At 39.6% G+C, this 15,423-nt stretch overlaps 1 protein-coding gene across 4 annotated transcripts in view; it reads right to left on the minus strand.

Annotated features, from left to right (window-relative positions):
* Positions 1–1,842: 1,842 nt before the first annotated feature.
* The window catches only part of LOC138191532 (transducin-like enhancer protein 4), a 39,993-nt gene continuing 26,412 nt past the window's right edge, over positions 1,843–15,423 (minus strand). For all 4 annotated transcript variants that reach the window (XM_069138406.1, XM_069138407.1, XM_069138405.1 and 1 more), the window contains 12 exons: positions 14,559–14,681; positions 13,785–13,838; positions 13,538–13,690; positions 13,005–13,137; positions 12,549–12,736; positions 11,489–11,565; positions 11,104–11,353; positions 10,726–10,973; positions 9,456–9,603; positions 7,813–7,963; positions 7,230–7,306; positions 1,843–6,719 (listed from right to left, as the gene is read on the minus strand). In XM_069138406.1, the coding sequence (XP_068994507.1) occupies positions 6,612–6,719; positions 7,230–7,306; positions 7,813–7,963; positions 9,456–9,603; positions 10,726–10,973; positions 11,104–11,353; positions 11,489–11,565; positions 12,549–12,736; positions 13,005–13,137; positions 13,538–13,690; positions 13,785–13,838; positions 14,559–14,681 (1,710 nt within the window). In that variant the 3' untranslated portion in view covers positions 1,843–6,611. The remainder of the gene's footprint in view (positions 6,720–7,229; positions 7,307–7,812; positions 7,964–9,455; positions 9,604–10,725; positions 10,974–11,103; positions 11,354–11,488; positions 11,566–12,548; positions 12,737–13,004; positions 13,138–13,537; positions 13,691–13,784; positions 13,839–14,558; positions 14,682–15,423) is intronic.

Raw genomic sequence — 15,423 nt, forward strand, 5'->3', positions numbered from 1 at the left:
AAACTATTGTCCATCTTGGATAATCCTGTCCACCCTCTCAACCACCTGCTGCAGGGACAGCGGAGCACTTTCTCCAAAAGATTCCTCCAGCTCCGATGTCACAAGGACAGATACAGGAGATCATTCCTGCCCACTGCAATAAGACTTTACAATAACTCACCTCTGGCAAAATCCATCACAGTACAGTGACTGTGTTTCTTGGTTGCTTGTATATTATATATATAGATATATACTGTACTGTATGTATATATATATGTTGACTGTGTTTATTGGTTTGTTGTATATAATATATATAGATATATAATGTACTGTATATATACTGTATATACTGTGCATTTTATATTTATATTTTTTACTGCTATTTACTGCTATTTTATTTTATTGCTTTTCTATTATTATATTATTCTATTCTATTATTTATTCTATTGTTTCTATTATTGTCTTATTGCTTCTGTATGTATGCTGCTGTGGTGAAAAAATTTCCCCTCGGGGATTAATAAAGTATATACCTACCTACCTACCTACCCTACCTAAATAGCTGGTTTCTGCTTAGAGAGGATTCTGAGACAGGTTAAGGAGTTCAAAAGGGCGTCGATAGAGAAGGCTGCATCAGAAGATTTAGTGGTAAACCCAGAGCTGAAAAGTAAACTAATCCAAGGACAAACTAGAAACTGTTGTTGTTGTATTTTTTCTACAAGACTGTTTCTTATAAGTTTGTTTCAAGGGCAGAGCCAGCACACTACAGAATAAGCTTTACTTCTTGTGGCTGGTTCTACTGGTGTAGTCATAATATTACACTGTCAGGGAAACCATTCTAGAGCCCTGCTTATGTACACAAAGGAGGCAGGTTGATAATGAGACCATTAACAGGTTGCCATACACAAATGTGTGAATTCGAGAAATAACATTTGCGGAGGCCAGTGGATGAGTCAAGTGATCTGTCATGAACATTTCATGTATTTGTGCTGGAGAGAATGTATCTGCTGTGACTGTAGGTTATTTTTTTTGTCACCCACGCTCATCCATTGTTGTACCTCTGCACCGGCAACAGCTGTGACAGGAAGAGTTATGTTTTCAGGTTGTACATCTGTCCGTATGTCTATCTGTCCCTGTCATTGTTGTGAACAAAATATCTCAGTCAGGAGGGCTTTGAAGGAATCCTTGGAAATTTGGCACAAACACATCAGTTGGTCCCAAGGATGTACAGATTCGACTTTTTAGTCAGAGATCAAAGGTGAAGGTCACCTCACATCCAACCTTATTCTAGTGAACACAGTATCTCTAGAATGCCTGGAGGGATGTTCATTACATCTGAAACAAACATCCACTTGGAGTCTAAACGATCTTATTAAAATTTGGGGGTCAAAGGTCACTGTGACCTCACAAAAACACATTTGCGGCCATAACTTCAGAATTCATGCGCTGATCATGACACTGTTTCACACAAATGTCTAATAGGATCAAATAATGAATTGATGACATTTTAAGACCGAAAGGTCAAAGGTCAACTTCACTGTGATATCAAAAAGTTCTGCTAAAACAATTTTCTGGCTATTATTCTAGGCCAAACTCAGGAACAGAAGCAGAGATTGTGACCACGTTTCTCATTTGGCCAGATACCGAACATATAATACAGACCAAGTGTTTGCTGCTTCAACATCTGGACACAGAATCGTTGTTGCTGCGACATGCAGAATGAATTTGTCACACTCTGATGGTTTTATAATGAAACTACAATTTGGGTAATTTAATTTTAATTGATTACATTATTTAACAAAATGAAGACTAAAAATGGAAGTCTTTAAGGTTATTAGTTGGAACAGTGAACGAGGCTCAGACAAATTACTCGACACAATAATTTAATAAAATCAACCACAGACTAGAAAAAAGAGAGCAAAGGCATTTTGTATTGAATGGAAAAAAAAAAGCTCAACTAGCAACAGGAAGTTTCTTTCTGCTGGAAGCTTGAATAATTAAATGTTTACAGTAAAGTTAGAATACCGTCATGAGCTCAGTCAAGCTAAATGCTCTACACATCATTATTGTACACAACGTCATTTCTGTATCAGGTCATGTTAACTTGTAGCAATCAGATGAAACGAGTAACATTCAGCTTTGACTCTTGACATGAGTACAACCAAAGTGTAAATTCGTTTTTTTTGTGACAGAGGATGAGACGGTATTAGAAGGTGCCGCCAGATTTTATGACTCATTCCAGAGCAGTCGAGGACAGCAAAGTGAATGAATGGTCATTTAATTTAAAAGCGTAGCTGACTGCAGCAAATGAAAATGTTTCAGACTTCAGACAAAAACCACAAGATAAGGCAAACACTGTGAAAAAACAAACCACTTTTATGAGCTGAATGTACAGAGTCACTGTGTGGCTGCCACAAAAAAAAATAAAAAAAATATGTTCAAACAGTACATTTTCTTTCATTTGTTCTCCCTCATATCAAAACCATGAGACTTTTAGTCCCAAAGAAATGACTGCATTGTCAAATATCCCCTTAAATTCACGCCAGTGCAGTTATTACGAGACTTTATTCAACTGTCACATACATGCTTGTGTATGTGTCATCTCTATCCCTGCAATCTGAAAGCTCAATCTTGGCACAGACTCCAAAACACATTAAATTTGCAAAGAAAATTCATAAAAGTACTGACCATCTTTAAGTTTTCTTCTTTGCCTTTAACTTAAATTAAAAAAAAATAACAAACATTTCTCTCTAGTGCAAGGCAGTATCAAGATGTTTAAAAACAGATCTGATGTATATTGATTTTCTGCAAAGAGTTTAAAGACACGCTCAACTTAGAGATGAGTTAATAGTTGCAGGAGAGTTTCCCAGGCTTTCAAAAACTGACCTTTTTTCCAATCTTTGGATCCACGATACTGTATCTTCAAGTGTTAGGACCTTTCCGAAACATAAGACAGGTAGGGAAATATCAGGCAGGTTAATACTGAACATGAACACTTTTCTCACAATGGTTTGAAGAGTCAATCACAGAGATATAAAATTAAACAAACTGTAGGGGTCATGCTTGTCATTGTTATGTTCTCTGACAGTCATCACTGAGAGGGTGTCGAGGTGAAAGCAAAGAAAAAGAAACACTGAGTCACTGAAATCAGCTACAGGCTTCATCCCATTAACATGTGACAATACCATGTTTATTGTCCTCAGTTGTATTGACTCCATCCACCGGTAACCTCCCCACTGTTCGGTACTAACTTCTTTTCTTTCTTAATCTGACCTCCTTTTTGCTCTAAACAGACCTAGAATTGGAAGTTAAAGATAAAATATGTACGTTGAGAAATCAGTCTGTTTCAAGCAGCAACCAACCACAGCGTCACACGTTAGTTCTGGAACAACTGTTCTGAAGCCTTGAGTTCGGCATTTTGAAGGTCGCCATCTTGCTTTTTTGGACCCAGAAGTGACCAGACTTCGACGAGCTAGCGGTGAATCTGACTCTCAAAGGACATTACAGCCCACCCTCCTATAACATAAACCTGACTGCACCACTGCACAGGCCTGTCAATGAAACAGACACGTCTCGAAACATACTGCTTTTCGAGACCTAATAACCAATTAATGATGGGATTATTTTTAGTTGGACCGCCAGAAAACTAATGAGATAGAGTGACTTTAGCAAATTTGAACCTTAATGACTTGTGGAAAAAACTGTATTGACATTGTATTTCATAAGAGAAGTTGATTGGGAGTGTATGGAGCCAGAGCCTTTTTGGAGCCAACCTTTTTGGAGCTCTTGGTTGTATTACACTTCATGGTACTTCTGCATTGGCCTTGTTTTTCAGACTTGGTAACTACAACCATCTAATCTCTGTTTACAGATCTCTGTATGAACATTTCCAAATCAGTCAAAAATGTGGTCTTAAAAAAAAAACCTATCAAGGGTTACTGGCAGTGGCTAAACTAAGAGGTTGGGTTCAGGCACAAAATATAAGCCTTCTGATATTTAAATTTCAGAAGAAAGTTTAAAATGGCTGTTTAAAGTAAGACTAAAGATATCTGACGTCAGTTTTGGATAGTTATGGATAGGCTAACAATTTAGGAGAGACTTGTATCGCTGCTAATAACTACAAATTCGCTGTTTTTGGATGCAAATGTCTCCCTGTAGATTAGTGTGATATGGTAGTGATGTTGTAGCTGTGCAACATAATTACAGTCGAAATAAGAACAATGTTTTAACACAGAAAACAAATACAGAGAAGAATAAAATAGCTTCTGTTAACTAATCAGACACTGCAGTGGCAATGAATCGAATATTTTACGTGTTCAACAAGGCAGGCAAAAAAGAGAGATTTGGTCAGCTGATTCAACCCAAAGTGGATAATGTGGGGTACTGTTTGTTACTTTGCTGATAACTGAGCTATTAAATAAAGTCCATACTTAAATGCTACACAACATACACTCACAAACAGTAAGTTTTAAAAACCTCTCCAATAGAGGAGTCACATTCCAGCTCTGTGTTTCAATGAACACTCAGCAGGACAAAATGGGGCCAGAAGCGTAGCAGCATAAAGGCACTGTGTTATTTTTTTTTTTTTTTTTTAGTTACGAGCCAACAGAAGTAAATCCAACAGGAATCATGAACATATCGCTGACCACTTTCAGATAAATGCCCAAAAGTAAAATCCAGGCAGGAAATATGGAGCGGTGGTTGACCTCCAAACACAGATAAATCAAAGTCTACTGAAATCTGTCCTGTGAGCATCCAGAGGAGTCCAGACCGACGGACAGAACCAAGTGCAAAGGTCAATCAGGAGTGAGGGCACTGAGGGCAGTCTGCTTAGTTTGTTTGTTCAGTGCCCAAAGGGTCAAAACATACACACACATACACACACACACACACACACACACACACACACACACACACACACACACACACACACACACACACACACACACACACACACACACGCTCAGAGGCACGAAGAACTCACATCGCACTCAGAAGGTGAATAATGAGACTGGATGTCAAAGATAAACAAACATATTTAAGGAGCATGGGTAGAAAATAAATGTGCAGGCATTTAAAGGAATAGTTCAAAATAATTTTGCTTTCTTGCCCAGATGTATATTAGAAAATGAACACCAATCTTTGTTAAGTATGAAGCTATATCTGGTTAGTTTAGCTTAGCATAAAGACTGGATGTAGGAGGGAAACAGCCAGCCTTGCTCTGTCCATTAAAAAAATTATTAAAAAAAACCCCAAAAAAACCTGCATCTCAGCACAGCTAAAATTCACTATTTAGCATGGTATATTTTGTTTGTTTAATCTCCTGTTTGCCTGGCAACCTCAGAGATAACATGACGATCTTCCAGTAGGCGTATTTTGTTTTTAGGCACCGCCACCTCGGCTCCCAGTCGGTATGCTAAACCAAGCTAAACTACGCTAAACCCACCTTATTTTCAGACGAGTGTCTCATTCATCTTCTCAAAGCACGTTTCCTAACAAACTGTCCCTTGAAGGACAACGGTCCTCTTGTTCTCATGTAGTGTCGGTTTGTCAGCTGTTGCTATAGCTCTGACATATTAAGCGACATTTTCTAAGTAGGTTGATGCTTTCCACATAAAGCATCACTCAGCATGCATTTGTAATGACGTGAATTTGTGATGTTTTCATGTGGAGGGCTTTTTAGACAAATATTCCAAAAAGAAAATGTCGCAACGGTCTCGGTAGACAGAAGAAATAACATACTGCACATGAAGGCTGCACAGAATTATCGAATTAAAGATGAGCATATTGCCTTGAGAGCTCGCTTTAATAAAATCGTTTCAACATTGTTTTTGAATGAAGCCTCATATAATTGCTTTAAGAGAGAAAAAGCACATTCACGTGTGCATAATTGCTACTCCAGTTTATCCCGCATCCTTTGGAGGAATGAGCCATCCTCACAAATAAACGCTACGTGTCTGCGAGATGCAATTAAGCACAGAAATGGTTCAGGCGGGCAGTCGGGGTGTCAGGAGGTGAAGAAAAGTCAGCCGCAGACTCTGAACGGACGACAACAAAAACAGCCAACAGTTTTGAGAAGAAACTTGTCGCTACTGCCACAACTAACACGCTCACTTTTAGTGATGGTTATGGCTGTGCAAGAGTTCTCTGGAAGGATGGTCTTAAGATGTCCAGGAATGAGTCAGCATTGACCCATCACCTTCGGCAGTTTACATACGTTTTGAGCCTCTGGGTATATACAAAGCACACAGCCAAATTACTAATAGTTAATAATGACACTTGCGTTACAGCTGCTTGTCTACAAGTTGGTAAGAAGCAAATTAGAGGCTTGTGTCTAATGTTACATATTCATCTGGCAACACCATCCACTCCTGCTTCAGCGCACACGGATATTCATTCACCCTCAAGATCACAAAGAGCCACGAGAAATTAAAAAGAAGAAACAAAAACCTCTGTGCTCGGTTCTGCTTGTTTGTCATGGTCAACCACCAGCCGGGAGGTCAAAAGGTCACGGTCCAAGAAAGTGTTTGGTTTTCTCCATTCAAATCGACTTTATACACATTAAAAACTGTACATGGGTGAAGGAGACTTCAGGCCACGGTGGAAGGACGGCCTTCGTTTGAATGACGCAGCTCTCAGTAGATGACCTCGTAGACGGTTGCTTTCTTATCTCCTGAGCCCGTCACAATGTACTTGTCATCTATGGAGATATCGCAGCTCAGCACCGAGGAGGACTCCTTTGACTGCATGGGGAATAAAAGATGTGAGAAAATGTTAAAAAAAAAAAAAAAAAAAAGTAAGAGCGTAGAAGGATGACATGCGTGTGACCGATAGGTGTTCAACAGAAGATGAGGTCTGTAAATCTGAGACAACAGAGGACAGATTCAATTACCTGTCCGGTCCAAAGAGCAGCCGCACACTCGCTCCCTGTTTTTTTTCTTTTCAAAACCTCGATAAAGGCTTCTTGTTCAAATGTTTGTGTCCTTGATGTACAGTAAAGTCACAGACTGAGAGCCGAGCGTGTAGCTACACTTTTACTTTTTAAGATCACGGACTTTGCTGTATTCAACAGCTCCACTTCTTTCAGTACATTTCAATAACTGGATATTTAGCTTTTTTGAATCAACCATCTTGTCTCAGTAGTTTAGTGAACAGAAAGGTGATTAATGTCTTTCTCAGATATTTCAATAAAATCTGTAACGTCCTGGCCGTGCTGCAATGTTTATATTCCTTTTTTATGCTCCTCCACTTACCTGGAATATGCTGGCTCCGTACGGGGTTCTCCATGCGTTGAGCAGATTGTCTTTGCCTGTGCTCACAAACCACTTCCCTGCAGAGGACGGCAGACTACATGACACTTTGAACACATCTCCAAGTGGAGGCTACTTCAAATAACAACTATCTCACCAAGCCAACATCCCCAGCACTTGGTACATCTGTTATATTCATTTATTTTTCTTTTTTTTGTTGCTTTTCTTTCATCTTGCATACAATTTACAAAGATAACAAATACTATACAGAGCAGGAGGAGACAAAAAACCCAGTGGGCTTATTTGAAGGCGCCACCTAGAAAATGTTAAAAGCTCACAAAGTTATAGAAAACACAAAGTTTACATACATAAATATTATGACTACGTACAAATAATGAAAAACAAATAAAACAAAATGTATATGACAGCAAAAACAATAATATCAATATAAAAGTAAAAAATGGTATAATGATAGATGAGAGTGTATCCGTGTATGTGCATTTGATGTGTGTTACAGTTACAAAACAGCAGTTAAATTTCCTTTGTCTGAATACAGAATCATCTCGATGGATTTGTTGACTCTTACCACAGTGAGCGAATCTGAGCGACAGCACACAGCTTTCATGCAGGTGGAGCTGGTACTTGTCAGGTTTGGTGACATGTAGGACCTCCACGTTACTGTTCTCCATCCCCACAGCCAGCCACTCGCCCGTTGGACAGTACCCCAGTGAGAAGATCTGCAGACAAACTCAACAGGTCTAATGGCGGTTATGTCTGTTACAGTTCATGTAACTATGATACGTGATCATCTCTTATGTCGGAGCTGTCAATGAGCTCCCTTACTTTGAAATCAGACACCACTTACATCTGTTTGTTTTAATTCCTGCCCCACCATTTTCTTGTGCTCACTTGTATCTCATTAGCACATCAGCACTGTATGACTGTATCTCTGCCTCTTCCTCTTTCAGTTGTCGGATTGTGTTCAACACCGTGAGTTCAGAGCTTTTCTGTCATTTTGTTCTTCCTCATTAGTTTTTATGGTGGAATACTTTTGCATGTTCATGGTTTTTGGTTGCTCCTTAAGTTTTGGTTTGTTTGCAGACTGCAAGTAAAGCAGATGAAGCTTTCATCAGTTATTATCCAAAGCTGTGGAACACACTACCTGTACATATCAGGGAAGCTAGCTCAGTAAATACTTTTAAAAGAAAGGTTCAAACATTTCTCTTTACTTTAACCTTTCACTAGCTATACCTAGAGCTGTCTTACACTTGATTTTAGTTTAAAATAAAACTGACTTGATTTAAATTGAATTGATTGTTTTGTGTAACTGCCGTTACACTTGAAATGAGGTGCGTGACTCATTTTGTAAGCTTTTATTAAAAAAAAAAAAAAAAAAAAAAAAAAAAAAAATTAAAAAAAAGGGAAAATCCATTTACAAAATCCACCTGCTGTCTCGACAAACCTGTTAAACACGATAGTATTTATGCTCTCTGTTGAACAGCTGGTGTTAATTTAGCTGAAGCTGCAGTGAGGAGGAAGCAGGAGTGTGGGTAGACCAGATATTAGTGGAAAGCATAAGAACTGTATTGGACATGTCCCTGTCTGTCTGCCCTGCCCTCTCTGAGCTCTCTTTAAAGCACACTCACCTCCTCGTGTGCACACTGAGGCTGTGAAATGGCTCTATTCAGCAAAATTGCAGTAATGGTCTATTATTGCTGCCTTTCTCTTCACCCCTGAAAAAAACTTTTTTTTTTTTTTTCTTTTCCTAACTGCAAGTATTATTAGCGTTAAAAGTATTTGAGGACCGGCCCAAAAAAATACAAAAATCAGAGCTCAGTCTGGCCTTTAGTGTGAGTTAAATGTTCTGACCAGAGCTTGTAAATTACTGTAATAGATCAAAACCCGACACAGAAATCGTACAAACTGTAAAAGGCAGCGACTCGTCCTTTGAGGCACCATTTACATCAATCTGTGACATTTTACTTTAACGTACCCACCAAATAATAACAGACATCTGTGCAAAATCAAGCTGTTAGATCATATAACTTGCACCTGCAAACTGAGGGACTGAACTAATACCATAATGCTACCTGAACTATGATCAGTGCAGCCATTCAGCACGCATGGTGACAAGAGCAAGTTTACGTTGCATAATTGATGTTAGAGATAATTGATGAGTATTATTTTTCAGCACTACTACAGATGTGTGTTTGTGACTTCCTTGTGTACCTGGGACGTGAAGTCGTGCTGTTGCAGCTGCCGTCCCTCTCTCAGGTCCCAGGAGCGGACAGTGTTATCCAGACCTCCAGTCCACAGCTTGGTCCCGTCATTAGAGATGTCTATACAGCTGGCTCCGTCAGTGTGGCCCTGGAACTGCCTGCAGAAAAACAGAGACAGACCCAAACACCTGATGACAATGTTCATCAAAATCAAAGAATGCATATGAATGTTCGTCTCTGAAAAATGGCAAAGAAAAGAAAGTGTCTTTACATTTTCAGTTGAAGTTAGGTTGACATCAGTCAAGTAAGCACGAGTTGCCAGTTTGCCAGTTTGAGGGTAAATTTGCAAGAATTTTGGACAAATGCACATAAATACATCTGGAGAATAAAACATGGGTTGATTGGTAGTGATTAAGTGATTAATTAGCTCTGGATGACACCCAAACGTTTAACACACCTGTCAGTCTACTGGAGGATGCTGTGTCAGTGTCACGTTTTGCCTCGGCTGGGTGTGAAAAGTACACGCATGTATGACCAGGATCGAATAAGGAAGTCGTGTGACGAAGTACGAAAATTGAGGAAGTCCAAATGGAGGAGAAGTCGTTTTGATCCGCAACCATTCGCCCCGTTAAAGATACTGCATTATGCATTAATACAAATTAAACTCTTCCTGTTCTCATTTCAAATTAAAAGGCCTCTAGTGTTTCAGTGGACAGAAACCCTTTATTTTTTTTAGCAAGGCTAAATATTGACTGAAATATTTGCAGTAACTTGTGACCACAATCTGACAACAACTATTGAACATAGTTTGATTATATTGGCTTTATTGATTCGAAGCAATTTAAAATATCTAGGCGACATTGTTAACTACTGGGTGTAAATTGCCTCTACAGAAGTTACCTAAACCTAAACACGCGGTGTTTGGTGCCCAAACCTAAGGCACCTTACTTTATCGTCTAGTGGACTGACCGGTCTATGACACAATTTGGTGTGATATTAGGTTGGATTAACACACCGCCTGCCAGACTCGGGAGAATTTATCAGTGACACTGTGAGATGATGCTGAAAAACATTTTCGACATAATACAGTAATTAAAAACAGCAACAAAAGTGTTTCTTGTCTCTGAAAAACCATGGCTGAGATCTTGTGTGAACTTACTGTTAGATGGCTTTGACTCCTGTGGCTAGTTTTAGTTTAATTGTATCAGGTTGATAAATTTGGATTATTGTCCAGCACAAATCCAAACCCTTAAAAACAATCTGCCTCCCCAGTTGCATACCTAACCAGAGTCTGGTTGTGAAGATCCCAGACAGCGATGTTTCCGTCGGAGCAGCAGGAGAAGCAGACTTTGGAGTCAGGGCTGATGGCCAGGGCGTAACATGCAGGTGCTGACGAAGTCAGCTCCGCTTTGATCCGAGGAGTCGGTGTTGCCAAATCCCAGATCGACAAAGTACTCGCCTCGCCCCCGACGATGAGAGTTCGACCATCAGGAAGTAGCCGACAGGAGCGGATGTAGTTATCTCTGTTCTGATGTGACAGACACAGTACTCTCACTAAAGAGTTGTGAGCAGTAATTACAAGTAAAACAATGGAAAATGTGCGTTTTTCTAAAACCATGTTTTGTAGCGCATCACTGTCCTGTGTGTGTGGTACTCACAAGGCAGTCCAGTTGGGATACAGGGGTCTTGTTGCCCGGGTGACTAATGTCCCACACCTTGACGCAGCCTTTGCCGCCAGTGTAGACATGACGCGTGGGGTTACTGATGGTAACAGCACACACCACCTCCCCGTGGCTGAGAGTATTGATCTGTCGAGCGTGGCGCGGGATGCCAGGGCCGATCAGTGCATCCGGAGGAAAAGGCACAGGCTGCATTTGTCCGTCAGCGCTCACATGAAAGGAGTAGGCTCTGGAGGAAAGACAAGGATCACGTGGAGGGATGAGGAGAGAGTGAGTGAGGTGAAAGCAAGCAAGAGGGAATACATGTTCATTTTGTGAACTTCCTTTGTGTAACTGTGTCAGTCGAGAATGAGAGGAAACATACGGTTTTCCACCGGGAATGCCCGACAGGTTGGGAGGAAGGCCAGGAACACGTATGTGGTGGTGAGGATCGAATCCCACCTAAAGAACACGAGAGGGAAACAAAGTTTACAAGCATTTCAACAATAAACAAACTCATAAAATACTGCTAAAACATTTCAGACTGAAATGGTATTTCAGTAAAAGTCGGTAAAGGAGGGAAAGGGAGGAAAAAGTATAGGTGCTATCAACTACAAAGTCACCCGTCTGAAAGCACTGATTTGGAAATAAAAAGATGTCCAAGTTGAAGGTGGCTAAAGTTATTGTGGTTTCAACTGCAATTAAATGATTATATTTTAGTGTAAAGCAGATTCCAGCACTTGTCAACTGAAATATGGTGATGTAATACTGCTGAGACATTCATCCAATAAGTCATATTAATTCTGTTGGAAAAAAATAACACTCTTGTCAACCACCCAGTGACGTAATACCATCACTCTTGGGACATTTTTACATTTGTTTGCTTTTTTTGGATAGTTTTTCATTTCATTTGATCACACAAGTGACACAGTGGTTGTAAATACAGCTGTAATAAATCACATTTACAATCCTAAATAAGTCCCTTAATCTTGTAATCAAAATAATTAATGCAAAGTCTACCAATCCCGGCAATTGCAGGAGCTTGCAATTTTACAAAATTCCTGTAAGTTCTTCACATTAAACATATTCATTGGAAGCTCTGCCGAAGGAATTAAGGCACAAAGTTAGTCTTCCAAAGAAAACTGGCTTTATCAATTACTCCTCATGTACAGTCAGCATGCTCTTCAACATCTGCTCCTATTGTCAAAACAAACGACATGACGGTTGAGCAAAATTGTCTTACTAGAAAAGACGGGGTTTATGGGAAATGTGGTCCTATTATGTGTTAAATTACATAAGATAACTGCCAGCTGTTGTTGTCTTCCCTAAATAAGTTGTTGATGGCAGTTACATATTTTTAACCAGTCTTTATAAATGATTTTGGACCAGAATATGTGGGTATTAATATTTACACAGTATTAATTTGTCTGTGTGTGTGTACGTACCACTTGTGTGCGTCCGTAGGCTGCTACAGCGGCGGCGGCCACTGCACTCATCTGTGGGGAGATGTTATGCAGGCCGGAGTAGGCTGCTCCGGCTCCACTCAGCTCTCCGTTCATACCCGGGTGAGGAACCATGCCAAACGGACCGGGGTACGAGCAGGGCACTGCCAGCGGCGTGCGAAGACCAGAAGCTACAACACCACCCAGAAGGAAGTTGTGACATCCGCATCTGAGTTTACAATGCCTACTTGTGTTTGAGAAGATACATTTTTACACTTCAGTCGGGAAGCAAGTTTCAAACATTATGATGTTCTGTCTGGAAATGGGCTTTTAAGCGCAGCTCATGAAACTAACAAGTCATAGGTGTATTTCTGATCTGCTGATATGATTTTTCAACTACATCTACTTCAGTGAACGTTCTTACTGATTCATATATACTATCTTACTGATTTTACTCACCCAGCGTCTCAACTGCTGACAGCTTACTGGGAGCAGGCCTGAGGCCCGGGTTGGAGGTGCTGCTGGGTGTGGGGGCTTCAGAGCGGGAGGTGGGGGTGCTGGACTTGGACACAGGAGTCGTGGATTTCTCATTCTACGGCACAAAAGAGCAAAGTAATCCTAAAACACGTGGACATACAGAAGGGTTTCTGAGCTAAAGGAGATGTCCAACCATTTCCAAATTTAACAGCAGAGCAGAAACTTTTAAATATAGAAACCTTGAAGCCTGTGAATGAGTTTGACTTATAAAATTGATATTCTATAAAAATCAATCAAGTATTGTCACAAGATAAAATTCCCCAGATTCCACATTATATATTTAAATCTTTCATGCAATTTATATTTTTTGCCTTTCTTGATATCAAACCTTCTATACCTTACCTCCAATGATAACTTATCATTTTTACATTTTTCTGAATGCCTAAAAATAGAAAACTCCCTACAGAAATAATGAAAAAGAAGATCAGAAGGCTATAATTACCCAAATGACTCACCAAATTAATCTCTTTGGACTTGGATGAAGGTGTGCTGCTGGAGGAGGCAATGGAGGAAGGACTCAGGGGCGCATCTTTCTTCAACAGGCGACTTTTGTCCAATCCGTTCTCCCGAGGCGAGTGGGCGGGACTTCCTCGAGGAGACGCTGGATCCTGTGGTGGGTGAGCACAGACAAAGATGAGACAGAGCATGATGGATTTATTTTCATGAGCAGGTAGTATGCCATGCTGGTAAACTGCTTAGTACCTCGTTGGAGACATCCACCACTAAGTTGTCATCACTCTTCTCTCCATCACTTTCCTGGGATGAACACAAAGCGGGAATATATTTGATGTTTACATCGTTTTACTCTGGCGGAAACATTTTGGAAGGATTTATTTGCTGGTTAAACAAGTCTAAACTACACTGTTTAAAAAAAAAAAATTAATTGTCTAGTGTGTACAGAAATTGCATACACAGCTTACAAATTGTTTTATTTACAAAAAATACATCTTGAAAATGTCTGTGTCCAGTAGTTGGGCAGAAACTTTTTTTTTTGACAGCCAACATTAATTGTCTATAAAAACACAGAGCAGAATCAGTGTATTTATCAAATTCAACACACCATTAAATTAAATAAAGGATTGAATCAAGGACTTAATTAACAACATAGAGGACGACTACGAACTATTTTTAAATTCTCAGTTTTCATCAGTCGTCAAAGTGGATTTCCCGTGGAGCATCTAAATGGCTCATCTGGCGAAGGTAGAGCCATAAACTGCATTATACTGGGATAAAAGCTGAACTTAGACTTTGCCATGTCATGTTTCAGTGTGTCTCTATTGGCAACAGTGCAAAACAGGGAAAAGCAAGAGCGGATTTCATACACTGTACCTCTAAAAAGGAGAATATTTGATCTCTGACTCCATTAAGACTAAATGTAGTTATGGCACAAGAGATCACAAGATAACTAAATAATTTAACCATAACTTTCCCTTATCTTTTCTTCAGAATACTAAGATGAAGAAAAAGTTCACTCACATAGCGTGTGGAGGTCAACTCCTTTTCATCTGTCTTCTGTTTCTTGCTGTCGGAGGAATAATCGCTTGAACTCCGGTGCTTCTCTCCGGCTCGAAAACTGGCCGATGGTGACACAGATGAGCTCTGGAAGAGACAACAATGAACTTGTTTAAGCAGAAGAAAACAGACATCTCTGTTCTAAAACACATCAGCTTTGGACTCATCATAAAGTAGCAGGACAAACATGCACTGACCGGCCAGAAACCTGACTCAAAAATGTGACACGTCCATTAAAACAGATCCTAACAGTTATCTCTTTCTGTCATAGAAGCAGTTTCTACCAAAAAAATTTAAATATTGAAAAAATATATAGAACCAGATGGAGGACAAATGTTCACGCAAAGTTTAGCAACACTTTTCGAGAAATGTTTGTTTAATTTTTTTAATTTAATTTTTGATGTGTTTTACACTAAATCCCATTCATTTATATTGTATTGGCTTGAAGGCAGAAATCCCAGAGACAAATACTTCATAACATTTGCAAAAAAAACAAAAACAAACCTGTCTGCCACAGTACATACCAGTAAAGGATAGACTGATGTACACATAGTATACATATATATATATCATATTGTAAATTAGTTGAAACAAGCCTTTAATACTAAACTAAAAACAGTGTTGTAGGTCTACTTCATACTTTAAAGGTTAAAAAGTATGAATACATTAAAGGAGAAGGTTATGATTTTTTGATTAAGCAGCACAACCTAATTAGATTCCCAAAGAGCCTCTCACTGTAAATGAACGCTGGACGGTTGCACTGAGGTAAACACGACTGTTAAAGAAAAGAATAGGTTGAAACATTACTTTCACACACAGGGTGAAAGGC

This window comes from Embiotoca jacksoni, unplaced genomic scaffold, assembly GCF_022577435.1.
Source record: "Embiotoca jacksoni isolate LCO1_2020_lvr unplaced genomic scaffold, fEmbJac1.0.p SCAF_8, whole genome shotgun sequence".
In the NCBI taxonomy this organism is placed as follows: domain Eukaryota; kingdom Metazoa; phylum Chordata; class Actinopteri; family Embiotocidae; genus Embiotoca; species Embiotoca jacksoni.